This window comes from Ascidiella aspersa, chromosome 3 (genome assembly GCF_963924565.1).
Source record: "Ascidiella aspersa chromosome 3, kaAscAspe10.2, whole genome shotgun sequence".
Lineage (NCBI taxonomy): Eukaryota > Metazoa > Chordata > Ascidiacea > Phlebobranchia > Ascidiidae > Ascidiella > Ascidiella aspersa.
In genome coordinates this window covers 4815665-4831068 of record NC_139449.1, presented here as the reverse complement: position 1 = coordinate 4831068, position 15404 = coordinate 4815665, and the positions used below count along the sequence as shown (strand labels likewise).

General features: G+C 36.9%; 1 protein-coding gene across 1 annotated transcript; it reads left to right on the top strand.

The window, feature by feature from the left end:
• Nucleotides 1-1544: 1544 nt before the first annotated feature.
• LOC146158186 (uncharacterized) lies at nt 1545-10827 on the top strand. Its single transcript, XM_083386016.1, has 7 exons — nt 1545-1932; nt 3811-3924; nt 4544-4618; nt 5827-5986; nt 6897-7095; nt 8116-8257; nt 9118-10827. The coding sequence occupies exons 1-7, from the start codon at nt 1905-1907 to the stop codon at nt 10644-10646; spliced, it is 2247 nt and encodes a 748-aa protein (XP_083242142.1). The 5' UTR covers nt 1545-1904; the 3' UTR covers nt 10647-10827.
• The last annotated feature ends 4577 nt before the right edge of the window (nt 10828-15404 follow it).

The window sequence follows — 15404 nt, the reverse complement described above, 5'->3', positions numbered from 1 at the left end:
TCAATAACTTTTTTAATATGTGTTGTTTGTGTAAATATTTCACAAAACGCTTACCCCGAACTGTTGTTTTTCATGGAAGAGCATAGGGTGCCAAAGGCATTCAATTAAACTTCAGAAAATTAGCCTGAACGGCACTTATTTTTAAATTATCTGTAGCCCTGTTTATATGTAAGCTTTTCAATGCAAAATCGGCACAGGAAATTTGGTTTAAAAGGGAATCTTACTTAAAAAAATAAGTTTAAAATTCTACACTGCTGGTTAATGATTTTCTCAGCAAAATTATGTATCATTTTTTGGTAAAATATATGCCACCTGAAGAATCATGAGTTAAATGATACGTTTTGGCGAACTCAATTCAATTTTGTTGATAAGCATTCAGCCTAAACTATAGTTGTAAAAAAAGAAAGCCAAGCTTTAATAACTATGGATAACTTTGACTGCTTCGTGTTTTTTTCGCGGTTTTTATGTCTTTATCATTTTTTTTTATAAAACGCTTTATGGAGTTCTGCCACAACTTGCATTATACTTGTTTTAAATTGTTGGACTATAATTATTACACTAATCTATAATATCGCTTGGAAATGAATGTTTAATGACAAAGATGTTTTATCATCATCAGCTAATGCGACTAAATTCTATTCCAACCATTTATAAAAAGGTTGAATTATCTGATAAAAATTATCATCTGATAAAAAGGCGCTAGAAACGTCTTTATTAGGGTAATACATATTATGCTCAACCTAATTGGCTTGAAAATCAATTTTCAAGGAAACTAAATGTTTTTTGAGAAACAAAACTCTCCAGGCATTAGTTTAACAACTTAATGCGCAAGTGTTGTAAGTAAAAAGTGATTATTTTTCTCCTTTCAGAAAATCTACGAATCTTATCGGATTTCGATCAAGATGAGATTGCTCTTTTGTGCAACTCTAGCGTTGCTAGTGGCCATTTCGTATGGCCAAGGTACGTCGTTGTTAATGGAAAAATTAATCGCGAAACGAACCAACTTTCTAAATTAAATCCTATCTTTAAACAATTGCATCTTACCCGACTTGCATTAACGTAAATCAGGTATTTCAGATATTTTGATTTAAAACAACTAATCCAACAATAATTGCAACAAATATCAGTGTTTTAAACAAGTCATTTTAAACTGAAATAGGTCCTAGTCAAGTCATTTTTGTAAACAAAACTTCCAAGTCAAGGTATTTTTTAAGAACTTAAGTCCAATTCAAGTAATTTTAAATAACAAGTCATGTCCCAGTCAAGTCATAAATAGAGCAAGTCAAGTTCAAGTCACGTCCTTATTAAAGTTCGAGTCACAGTCATATTGCTTAAACGTTAAACTATTGAAACTGATAAACTCGCCCGATTATGAGCAATCACTCAACTAAAATATAACATAAAACGCAACATACAGCCAGCAAGTTGTTTATGCGCAAAACTTAAGAAAAATAGCTCAATTTTATAATAAAAAATGCCTAATGAAAACCATTCAAAAACAGTAACATGAGTACCTTTGAGTCATGTTATCGACAGTGACAAATGTTATCTGTGATCGCCTTTATACAAATAACTTTAATTTTTTCCTTACTCTAAATACCTAATAATTTTATAATTTTAAAATAAAGTACTTAATTTAGTCCTTTAAATAAACGCGATTTTGCAAGGTTGGTTTATGCTCACTAAGAATTAATTCAAGTTTAAAAATATATTAGTTGTTTTGCGTTAAATAATTGGTTTCATTTGTCATTAAGATTTCGCCCCGCAATAGACATTTTAATAACAATATGTGGCATACCAAAAACCAAGAGAAAAAAACAAACAAAAAAAAATAGATAAATCAATGCATTTTTTCAATTTTGAAATGTTTTTGTTCTTGTTTAGCTTGTCCGGAGGTGGATGACATGAAGGACAATGGCGAAATTAACGAGGGTGAGTTGCGACAAACATATTTGTTTTTCGTAAAAAATATGCTTAAAATAAGCTCGCACTGAAGTAACTAAAGAAAACAAATGCACTTTGAACATTTTGTGTTCTAATTTTGAAGGATATTAGTTGGAGGTTTAGTTATACGTGGTAGGAGTATCAAAGCCCATATAAAAGCAGGTCGGGCTTTTCGAAATTTGCTTTAATCATTGTCAGCATCTAATGAATAAAGAGATATTCGAAACGATAAAAAGTTACCTAATTTTAACGAAATGGCTTTGATATTTCTAGCAATTACAAATTAAAATTTTTTAACCTCGCAAATGCTTTCCATGTGGACTCTAGATAAAGATTTTAGCAGACAAGTGTACAACTCAGTATACAGCTAGGAGATTTTGATTAGAACATACACGTAATGCTGTTTTTTACAAAACATTATTATTAATTTTTTTTAATTAGGGGGGAGGGGGCGAAGAGTAAAACATAGTTTTGTGGTCTCCTTTATCTTCATTACTGCTGTGCTTGATCCTTATTCATACCAGATAATGAAATTGTTTTCAACGTTTGCACAAAATTAGTTTTTTTTTACAATCGAGAAAAAATAGTTTAGTAGGTCTTCAAATTACAACCCAAACCATTTTATATTGCACAATCTTTTTTAATTACCGCCAATATTTTTCATTACTGTTGCAAATTTAGGGATGTCCGGGTAATCTTGGATCGAAGCTGATAATTTTTGCCAAGTGTTAGTATCTGTACTCGTCCGATACTAGGGTTGTATCGGTGCCGATCCGATACCAAAGTAATAAATATATTTTATCCATGATTTGTCACCCAAAGTAGCAATTGCTACCTTGAAAGGTATATCAATTACAAAATAGTAGGTTAACAACTGATGGTAATGAATTTCCCTAAACTACAGAAAGTTTAGACCAGAGGTTCCCAACGTGGGCGGTACCGCCCCCTTGTGGGCATTGGCGAGTTACAAGGGGGCGTTTTGGGTCTTTTTCTCATTTGGGGGGCGCTGAACGCACATAAAGGGGCGTTACATGAAAGTATTTATAGCAAAATTTTATACAAAGTTTACATAAAATAGTAACAAACAGCACGGTAGGTAACTTTTAACCTTAAATCTCTTTGACCTCTTTGAAATAGACACGAGTCCATTCAAATACTTTTTCACTATTTTAACTTGGTATAGGCAAAACTTTATCGCGCTTCGCGCGAAAGTTTTTTATATTTGCAATTTGGTTTCGTTTTGATGCTGTCTTTGGACTAAATCTAGATCAGCGCTTCTTTACCGTTGCGCTGGTCTTTTGGACTAGATCTAGATCAGCGCTTCTTTACCGTTGCGATCGCGCTTCGCTTCGCTCGCCAGGTGAAAATCTATAAAAGGTTATCGCGTTTTCTCAAAGTAGCTTTCTTGCACTTTTAATTAAAATGGATGAAAAAATCCGAGGCCCTGGTTAACAGTTGTCTTTACATTTGAATAACACAATTCTTAGTTAACATTTTGTGAGGCCCGCAGAGAACTTTCAGTGTTTGGTTTGGGCCCGCGACTAAAAAAGGTTGCCAACCCCCTGATTTAAAGTCATGCTTCAGAAAGTTGAATTTATGAAATAACATTCAGCCCAAGGGGGCACTAGTGTAAAAAAGGTTGGGAAACACTGGTTTAGACCTAATAACCGGACTAAATTATTCCTAAACGTTTTAATTTAACCTATTTTGTTTGTTTGAGTGAGTATGCTTATGACACCATTGGTAGCGGATCGAATCAAATATCAAATATGGGATCGGATCAAAAGTCAAGTATCGGTTATCTCTAGTTGCAATATCGAACTTTGACAAACCTCCCTAAACGCTAATGTGCCCTAATCTTTCCAGGAGTCTCGTGTTTTCTAAACCCTTGCGATCCAGACAGCGATGTCGCCAACGACACAAAAGAGGGATGCCCCTCGCACTGCGAGTTTAAAAACGGGGCCTGCCACCAAAAATTGGGTGAGTGTTTGATAAAATAGGACTAGAACAGGCAGAGGCACCAGCAGAAAATGTTCCAGGGGAGCAATATGAATACATACACATAACTTAGCTTCAGTACCCATGATGTTAATATGTATATACGGTTTGATATCAGTAGAAATTTATATACAAATCAATATTGTTCCATTCGTAACTTAGTAAAACTGACTTACTTAATATGAAGTAAAAAATTATAAACAATATAATCAACGCATTTTAAATTTTTTTGAAAAAAAAAGTACCCCCTTGCCTCCCTGTGGGGGCCCTCATTAGTACAGGTTGTGGTTTGGAAATACTGTCGGCGATGATCTAGAATCTTATTACACTGTTTTAAAGTGGCAAAAAGGTACAGTAACAATAGGAGTTACTAAAATTAAACTTTAAGGGAGAAATCAACATGAAAATTTTCAAGAAGGGGTAATTTAAGGCCATTAAGACCTTAGCAGGCGTATCATCGCCATTAAAAGGCTGGACATCGTTCGACCACGAAAAACTTCATGAAGAACTAGGTTTTATTTAGCGACTTTTATTTTCGACACGTGGCCTTATTTGGGAAATTCAACAACTAAATACACTTTTGAACAATCTCTCCATTTAGTGAAACCGTCCGTATTGGAAGAAAAATACGGGGAAGCATCTGAAGACGACTTAGACGCCAGAAACTACCAAATCGGTAAGAAATTAATGGTGAAAATAACGGCCCAAATAAACGTTAAAAGCGACATGCTTTACGAAACGTTTGAACAATAAAGCATGTCGCTTTTAACGTCTATTTGGGCCGTTATTTTCACCATTAAACTTTTGAACAGATCCGTATATAGTGTTCCAAGGTAAGAAATTAATTCTGTTAGTCAACGTAAGTACACAAGTGTTGCTGAGCTTTCAAAGACCTGTGTGCTTTAATATCAGTTTTAATCTAATTCGAATTTTACCAAAAGCACGTATTAGTCAAGAATTTTTAATTTCTCAGTTAAAACAGTTTATAAAGCGATTTGTCAAAACCTATACAAATAATGACTGGAATATTTTCCATTTACATTCTTATGAGAATAAATTGCGATTTGAACTAAATTCTTTGTGAATTATTAAACATAATTCTAGTTTAAATTCTAGTGGATATTCTAATTTTCAAAACGTCAGTAATTCTAAATCTAATCTAATTCTATAGGAAACGTAAATGACCTAATTGTATTTTTATTCTAATTTGAAAAACACTGAAATGCTTTAATTACAGTTCTAGGTTAATTTCAAAAATAATGAATGGAATATTTACCATTTACATTCTTATGAGAATGAAGTACGATTTAAAACTAAATTAATTGTGAATAAATAAATATAATTCTAATTTAAATTCTGGTTGATATTCTGATTTTACTTCTGTAATTTAAAAAAACTTCGGTAATTTAAAAAAACTTCGGTAATTTAAAAAAACTTCGGTAATTTTCATTCGAATCCAATTCATAAAAACTTAAATGAGATAATTGCATTTTTATTCTAATTTGCAAAAAAGCTCAAAAATGCTTTAATTTTCGTTCTAATTTAATTGAAAAAGCTATTGTATTGTACATTTTGGATTTAAATTGTTATGTGAATAAGCTATGATATAAACTAAATTAATTGTGAATATTTAAATGTAATTCTGGTTAATATTTTGGTTTTTAAAACTTCAGTACTTCTAATTCTCATCTAATTCGAGAAAACGTAAATGATCTAATTGTATTTTTATTCTAATTTGGAAAAGACTAGATTGCTCTAATTTTAGTCCCAATCTAATTTCACAAAAATAAAATAAATCTAGTTGTCCAATGGCATCGGGGACAATACTACCCTCCCGGCAAAAACACTAATAAATTACAAAACCCTTTATTTTAAATGGCGAAGGTGGAAGTCCCTCTTTGTACCGGTACCCCCCAGGACAATACCCCCCTTTCGTCCCCTATGGCCAGTGCCCCAAGTTCCCGCAAACCTGTCGAATAAATCCGAGAGACCCGCAAATAATCAAGCTGCTTGACCCACCATTAGACGTACCTTACTGTCACAGGTAAGCCATTTACTTATTTTAAAAAGTAACTATAACTAGTTGTGTCCTAAAAAAGCTAATTAGGAGAAAATTCCATTCTTCCACACTTTATTAGCTTTCGTTTGGTATGTGATTTGGTGGCAGTCACAATTTAAGATTAGGAAATTTAGCTCTTTACCAATAATTAGTTATTTAAAAACACGAAGTTAGGGTTTTACTCACAACTTTAAGGCTTAACTTACAATTTAAGACCACGAGCTCAAGTTTTAATTTACAACTTTCACTCAGAAATACACGATTTAAGTTTTACTCGAAACTTTAAAACTCTCAGATTTATGCTTTTACCGACAACTTTACAATGCAATCTTAACTTTGTACTCATCAGTTAAGAAAACAAGGTTAGACTTTAATCAACAACTTAAACATTTATGTTCTAGGTTTTCACTCAAAATTTATAACTCGCAGATTTAGGTCTTCAAACTTAAAAAAATAAGATTAATAATAATTGGCTCAAAACTTAGGAACAAAAGATTAGGTTATTCAAAAATTAAAAAATGTTTAATTTTATTTTACGTCAAAATTAAAACTTAAGAAAACAATATTAATGGCTAATTTGCAAACTAAAAAAAAAAGTTAATCCTAAAATTTTAAACTCATAGATTTTCTCCTAAAATTTAAAACTCACAGATTTAGGTATTGATGTAAATATCAAAATAACAAGAAAAATGATTTGCTCGAATCGTAAAAGAACACAAGCTTAGGTCTTTAATCAACAATTTAGAAATAAATAAATGAACTTTTTCAATCAAAATAGACTTACAGATTTAGGTTTTTACGTAAAGCTAACGAAAAAGGAGGTTGGGCTTTTAACTAAAATTTAACTACACAAGATTAGGTTTATATTTACATCTGAGACTTTTCATCGATTTAGAATTCCTTGCAACAAAGAAGACCCATCATTGGAGAGAGATGCTTTGCGCTGCCAAAATACACCTGGATGCTACTTCGACCGCGGATTAGGAACAATTCGCAGGGCAGCGGGACATTCAATCCTGCCTGGGGTCCCGGTCTGTCATTTGGCCATTAGGAACAAAGCCTTCCATTTGCTGGTGCAAAAATACAAACAAGAGGTGGGTTTCGTTTTTTTTTTTTCGATTTTTTTCTCGTTCAGCTTTCATCTATTTGAATACGACTTGTGATTTTCTCGACCCGAAAGTACTTATTCTGATTGCCAAAATCAACGCTGTTTATCTTACTAACTCAGATAACTTTTTAAGGAATTTCAAAGCAAAAAATGTCGAGTAAATCGACATCATCTTGATAAAGACGCTTCGTTATAAACTTGTATCATCATCAGTGAATGTAACATCAAAGTTATAGATTACAGATCCGTGTATAGTGTACTGAATTGATAACTATTTTTATTAATTAACATGCTATGTTTTACAACTCTGATTTTTATTATATGCAATGGAATAATTGTGTTTCAAAGTTAGTACACTTGGGTGTTTTAGAGTAATCGCTCTTTTTAACAAAAATCAAACTTGATTTTCTAGCTAATACAAGACCTTTCTAAATGAAAAAAACATTAAGGTTTTTGTAGAGGGTACAATAACGTAAGCACCGATGTTTTTGAAAGCAAAATACAAAGCCTTTTTTGTGAAATACAGATTTTAATAGGAAAAATAACTGTACTGTTAGGAAGCAAGCATGTTATAATTTTTGTTCGCAGAAACAACTGTTGTCTAAACAACGACTCTTTTACCTCATGGTTCATTCTTTCTTGATAGACAAAACGCTATTTTTCACCACAGCCCAGAACAAAAGCTTGTTAATATATATCAGTGGTGTAAACAAGTCGTTTTGAAATGACAAGTCAACTACAAGTCATTGACATAGAAATTGCACAAGCAAATTGTTAAAATTAAGATAAATAACACAATTATAGCAAAAATGTTCAATACTTTTAACTCAAGTTGTTTAACAAAATGAAGTCATCTAGTTCAAAATACTTAAGTCTAGTAAACTGTTTTATAAAAGTGACTTTGGTCGTGTCATTGACTTAGGTCATTAAAACACTAATAGAAATATAAGGCTGATTATTTAAGCAAGTACAGTGCTATCTTAAAACACGCCATACTCTTTTCCAGAGCAATGCTAAGTGGTACGGCATGTACACCAAGTGCCTGATTAAACAAAACGCAGACAAGATTTACGCACAGCCGCCTGGTTGCTACATGGTTGATGTGCTTCATTATATTGGACAAAGGCCTAAGAGGGCGGGGTGGAAAGGTAAATGTTAGAGATCTTGAGATCTACGGATACTAACTACCGTTCTTACCGTGTTCTTTAAATACAGGCTCGGTAAAAAAATGAAAGTTTGAAATTATAAGAAATAAAGTGAAAGTCACAAATTCTTTAAAATAATAATAGATTCTAAATTCTTAAAACCATAAGAGATTACCAAAATGTTAAAAATAATAAGACATTCCTAAATTCTTTAACACAAATGTAGTTTAAATTCTTCAACATAAGAATATTTCCAAATGCTTTAAATTAAACAAAAATCCTAAATATTTGAAAAACAAAAAGAGAGTTAAAAAATTCCGCAAAATAATAAGAGGATCTAAATATTATTTTTTATACGAAGCGATCCCCATATTTCATTGAACAGAAAACCACGGCAAAAATTCTTCAAAATCTAATCGAGTTTTAAAATCTTTAAAATAAGTTGGGTTTTTAAATACAAGATTTTTTAAAGCTTGTCCTTGGTGACCGATAAAAGCATCAAAGAAACCGCAGCAATACATCTTATAGTAACTGCTAACTCTCTGCTGAAGTAACAGAAGTATACTATATTTTTGAGATGGCAAAAAAATTCTTTAAAGAACACTGGACATTTGTCTTCTACATAGCCCTATATTTTATTGTTTAACTGTTAAACTATAGGGCAAATAAATCACTTTTAGAAGAAAGAGCGATCGATTTTAACTTTGTTATACGCCCGTCCATCTAGGAATAAATGACAAGAAATGTTGTCTTCTCCATAGCCCTATATTTTACTTATTTACTGGTTTAACTGTAGGACGGATGTATCGCTTTCAGAAGAAATAGCGATCTATTTTAACTTTGCTTTCTACCATTTCTTCCAGGAATAAATGGCCAGGAGTGCTCTCTGATTGGCGGCTGCTACAAACCCGGTAAGTGTTATTACCCGGCTGAGTTGCACAAGATAAAGGTCCGCTCCGGTGTGGACAGTCAGCGCAAACCGACACCATCTTCACGCGACATCTACGGCCAGGCGATGTGCCTGCCTTTCAACATCCACGGGTCGGCGGAAGAAATCCTCAGCAGCTACCACCACTGTCTGCAGTCCGGCTGCGTACTCGACTCCTTCGTGGACGAAAAAAAGATGCGCGATGCTCTCTACAACGTTACCCTCACCAAAGTGCCCAGAGAACTTCGTCACGCTTTTTGGGCGAAAGTATGCAGCGGGGAAGCGAGGCCTTATAACTGGCACAAAATCCTGCAAGGACTTAAGAGGCCTGTCTTTCCCGGAATTCAACTCCCCGTGTACCCGCCGCCCGCTCCAGGCCCCTATCCCTTTTCGCTCGAGGTAAACGCGACGACGGAGCCTCCTTCGGCCCAAGAGAGATTGTCAGAAGTTCACTCGTTCTTCGGCGGAAACCTGTACGACCCGCAGAACTGGTGCGAAGGCGATCCTAGTCAAAGCTACTTGGGTTATACGCCCTGGGGACAAGGTGGTTTACCCCCAAATAACCAAAACTACCCCCCAGTTAACCCTGGCCCACAACCTTATTCTTACCAGCAACCTCCGCAATACCCACCCCAATACCCACCGCCAAATCCCCCGCAATATCCTCCTCAATACCCCCCACAAAACCGCCCACAATTCCCCCCACAATACCCACCCATCTATCCACCCCGACCCCGACCCCGTCCCTGTCCTTACGCTTTTCGCAACACCGGCTACTTTAGGCTGAAGGGAAGCTTTAAAGGTTGCTGCGAGAAAAACTACTGCTACATACCGCGTCCCGAGCTTTACCATCCCTACTCAGGCGTGGCTCCCTACCAATCCTATTGGAGCAGATGGAGCAAGTGCAGTAAGACATGCAACACAGGCTACAGGACGAGAACGCGCCCGTGCATCGCGTACAGGGGCGATAGATGCGACCCATTGTCGGAGAAGGAGCAAAGGGAGATTTGCAACCCCCAGCCTTGCCCGTACTACGACAACTGGTCAGACTGGACCGACTGCACTGTAACTTGTGGAGGAGGAACTCAGAGCAGATCTCGCGTTTGCCAGCCGAGCAATGTAGGCTGCGGTGGCTTGTCGGAGGAAACGCGTCCCTGTCGCACCGGGAAATGCCCTAGGTATTCGTGGGGTCCGTGGGAGGCTTGCAGCGTGAATTGCGGCAAAGGCAAGAAGCGACGTGTGTACAGGTGCGACCATCCTGGCGACTACCAGGCCGAGTGTGATGCCGACACGTACAAGGAGGCTGATTGCACTGTCTTCGCAACGCCTGTCTTATCCCATAAGTCCCCTTGTTATGGCGGCTACTGCACAAAGTATTACAAATGCCCCTCCAAGTGTCCCAATGGTAGACCAGCTGTATGCCTTTCATTTGAGCGCGAGGTGGGCGACAGTTATTGTTGTTAAACAGTTAACTGCCCTGACGAGTGTTCTCTTACCGGCTTAAACGTTCCAACTATTTTTGATCGCTTTTTGTTTGCTTGGAAAATAATAATTTTACCGTTGATTGTCTTCTGCCTTACTTAACTTACCGTGTAGAAGTGCTCTAGCCTTTCTTTTGTTGTGAAATAAAACTTGGAGTCTGCTATTTGAGAGTGGTAAATGTTGTAGGGGGCCTTTTTAAGGGATATTTAAAGTAGAATATCAAGTTAACGTTCACTTTATTAGGGTTTATCACTGAGAACAAAAAACACTGGAACATTCTTAAGTTGATTTGTTTGGTTAATATCTACTTATTAGTTACAAAAAACCTTTAAAAGCGGGCTAAATATGCTTACTTATATCAAACTGGAAAAAAAAATACCTTAGATTCGAATTTATAAGTACAAGTTTGTGGGAACTATACAATATAAAAATAAAACACACGGACGTTGTAAATAAAACACACGGACGTTGAACTCACTGTATAAACTGTCAATATTTTTATGGTAAAGCACAACATTGCTCTTTGAGTTGTAATGCAGGTTACAAGCATCCCTTGAGCAACAGTTGAAATTATAGCTTCTAAGCTGCGGAGTCGACTTAGACCAACTTTAGTTCAAGTGCGACATCGTCATAGGCGTAGCCAGGGGGGCGGAGGGGCATGCCCCACCCCCAATGCCCCCCCCCCCCCACTTTTAAAGAGTTTACTTTTAATAAGTTGTTTTTTAGCATTTATGAGCAGCAGGGCTGCGGAGTCGAAGTCGGACTCGGGACTCGCGACTCGGCGGAGTCGGTTTGTTTAGCCGGAGTCGGACTCGGGACTCGGGTAAGACTATTAAAATCTACCCGAGTCCCGACGTACACTTTACGCAGTAGCAATTTCGTAACTGAAAACATCGCACACTGGTAATCGTAAAGGTATTTCAGAAAAGATTTATTCATAAAAAATTAACTAACATCACGCTTAATTTGAGTATAAGGTTTTCGTGTTTCAAAAAGAAAAGGGCCTGGAAAATCCAGTGCTGTTTACAACTACTTTAAAAAATGCGAAGACGAGGACAAATTGATGTGCGACGTTGCTGGCGCCGGTACCAAAGTTAGCATTTCATGTGCCAGCAGCAGCAACGTCTGCTCAAATTTAAAGAGACATCTCAAGAGAAAACACCATGCAGAGTACGATGCAGTGTCCACAAAGGACAAAAGAATAAAACACACCAGCAGTGCCGTGGAGACGCAAGCTAAGCTGACGTCGTTTTATGCGACAAAAAATAAACATAAACATGGATGACAGCAAATGAAGAAACACATAATAAGTTTAGTAGTGAAGAACGGTCTACCGCTGGTAAGAAGTAATTTTTCTTTTTTGAACTGTAAATTTTAACCGAAAAGGATGAAACCCTAAATTTAACTCTTTTCATTGCTCAGGTGACATTCTCGAGTCCCGGGTTCAAGGGTCTTGTGGGAGACATGGCACAGAAGCTGGGAGTTGCTTTAGATCGAGATGCCATTAGGAATCTCATCACCGGCGAAGCAATCGCAAGAATCCAAGAGTTAAAAGTCGAGTTGCGTGGAAGGCTGGTTTTTCTTAAAGTTGATGGATGCACCCGCCAAAAAAAGAATTACTTTGCCGTAAATGTGCAGTACATTTTGGGGGTGATAATAAAGTTAAAATTAAAACGCTGTCTATACGAGACTCGGAAGGCAAACACACTGGACGAGACACGAAGGACATGATCGAGGCAACCATGCAACTCTTTTCTTTAAGCAAAGCTCAGGTCAGTCGTGCGAATACAATAATGTCTGCTATTTTAAGTTACTTTTCAGTGTTAAACACAAGTTTTGCCTTGAGCTTGTTTTTTACAAAATACGTATGTGTTTATTTTGTAACTTTTAATGTAGAATCATAATAGTCTTACACAGCAAAAATTGGTGCATTGTGACGTTATAATCGAACGGTTAGTCGTAAACATAATGTTTAACGCTCACAGACGATGTTTTTTAATACAAAGTTAGACTATATTTTAAAACAAGCTTGTTAATTACTGTCAGTCAGGGTTTAAACATTTCGAGATTAAACTTTTTTAATATATATATATTCTATTCAATCGGCTTAACGTTGCAGGTGTCGTCGACAACGCTTCAAACATGACGAAGGCGGTGCAGCTTTTAAATGAGGACGGGGACGAACCCGAAGTTGAAGTGGAAGTTGAGGTGAACGAGGAAATCAACAGGGATTCATTTGTAGAAGAAGAAGAAGCATTGGACACTGGGCTCGAGTTCCATTTGGCTTTGAGCAACGAAGATTTCAATTGCAAAATCTATCACATGCGTTGTGTAATACACACTCTACAGTTGGGGATAAGGGATGCCTTGAAAGGCGAGCCGACCGCAGGACTCTTAAACAGGGTACGAGTTGTCGTGAAAAAACTACAAACGACCAACTTAGCCCCAATTTTTAAGAAAAGGTGTGGCCTTCAGGCAATTCTAGATATGGAAACAAGGTGGGGTACGCCCTACCTCATGCTGGTGCGTCTTCTGCGCATGAGACCAGTCGTCGAAGAGCTTGGCGCCGCGGCTCCTGCTCTTTTCATGTCTGAACAAAAGTGGTAACGGGTCGCCACCCTCAAGGGCCTTTTGAAAGAACCTTGCAACGTAACGGTACGGTTGCAAGCCGCAGAATTGACTCCCGGCGCGTTTTTAAAAGAATGGTGTTCCTTGAAAACGAAGCTAGATCGGTTGGGGCAAACACACTCTGTTGCAAGGAAGATATTGGATAGTCTAGAGCTCAGGGAGCTATGTTGGAGAATAATGAAATATTTTCAGCAGCTGTGTCGCTCGACTTGCGGTACCGGCTTCTGCTAAGCGATGAAAAGCGTAGGACCGGGAAGCGGAATGGATTGGAAATACTGCGTCGCCTTCGACGTGTCGAGTCAGCTGCAGCAGTCCAATCTGACAGCGAAGTTGACGACGAACCTGTAGATACCTCTTCCACTGCTTCTAGTAGCGATGAGCTTGAAAAGGCTCTCGACAGGCAAGCTAAAGCCCTCACTACAGCCAAGCTGAAACACGCGACGGGAGGAAAAGGCATGGAACAGGCCTGGACGGCTATGGAAGAGCTGGGTCGAGTGAAGGGGAAAACCGTTTTTGATACAATCCTATACCTTCCACATGAGCTACAGAAATTGGCGATGGTTCTGTCAGCTTTACCAGTTAGTCAAGTGAGCGTCGAACGTTTGTTCAGCGCATTAAAATTCATCTTCTCTGATTTGCGCAGCTCAATGAAAGAAGATCTCGTGGAATCTATCCTATTTTTACGAATGAACGAATAATAATCGCTATATTGTTGTATCTTTCTTTCTTTTTTTGTTTCTTTCTTTAAAGTTACGATAAAACTAAATACAACACAGAGCAACTTGGTTATTTATATTGGTTATTTGCTTTATACTATAGCTGGTTTTATATTTATATACATAAGTCGGATTTGGGAGTCGGACTCGGGAGTCGGACTCGGGTTTATTTTGTAGGTCGTAGTCGGACTCGGGTTGTTTCAAACCGACTCCGCAGCCCTGATGAGCAGTACCACAACAGTCGATCAAAGGCATGCCACACCTTCAATTGTCATGCCTTGTTGCGCTGATATAACGTTTGGTATACAACAATGGTGATTTACTACTTTTAGACAGTTTTTCCTCTTTGAATGTTTATGAGTTGCGTTGTCAGTTGCTGCTCGAAACGGTTTGCTAACATTGTTATTTGTGTTCGTTACGGCAATTAATACAATAACAAAAGCTAAACAAAAAATTCCAACTTTTATTGCCCCCCCCCCCCAAAATTTTCGGTACGCCACTGGACATCGACCGAAAATGAAGAAAATGAACTCGGGTACGAGTCCTAATCCCGAGTCCGACATCGACCTAGGAACCGAACTCAATTCCCGAGTCTTAATCCCAAATCCGTCAACGGCGACGTGATTTATTTGTTACTTTTTGCGAGTTTTCATTCCGAGTAGGGATACTTGACATACTCCGATCTGCAATCATTACAGTTACTAGTGTTGTAATGACTTACTTACTTACGTGCACTTAAGTCGCTGTTTCCAAATGACTTGAATTAACTTAGCCATGTGGGAGAAAATGACGTTACTTGACTTAAAAAGTTTTTCCTTCGGACAAATGACTTGGGTTAAAATAAAATGTTTTCAATAAACCTTTTCTTTAAAAAAGGGTTCAGTTGAGTTGGTCGTAATCGAAACCAATTTTTTCATTGCTCGTAATCTTACCAATTTTCTGATTCAACGTTTAACGTTTATGACGAGAACTTGACTTAAAATTGACGTCATATAATAATGAATTCAGTGGGACTTGACTTGTGATTTATTAAAAAAGATGTGACTTATACATTAATTTTAGGAACTGACTTGACTGGGACTTAAGTCATTTCAAAATGAGTTGTTTACAACACTGCAAGTTACATTCGCGACTTTTTTTATTATTTTAGTTATGTTGTGCATCAAGTGTCATAAGTTTTATTTAGCTATGTTTGCCAAAAACTTGTTACTTCCATTAACTAGCTAACAAATTTTCTAATTTAAGTAGTAATTTAACTATATAATATGGTTTACAGTATTAGTTCGCAAACTAGTGTTTTTAAAGTCCCAACCATAGGAACCTTATTTTTCTATTGTTAATACGCTTTTTTTAATAGTACCTTAAAAATGCAATACACGCGAAAAAAATTACTGAA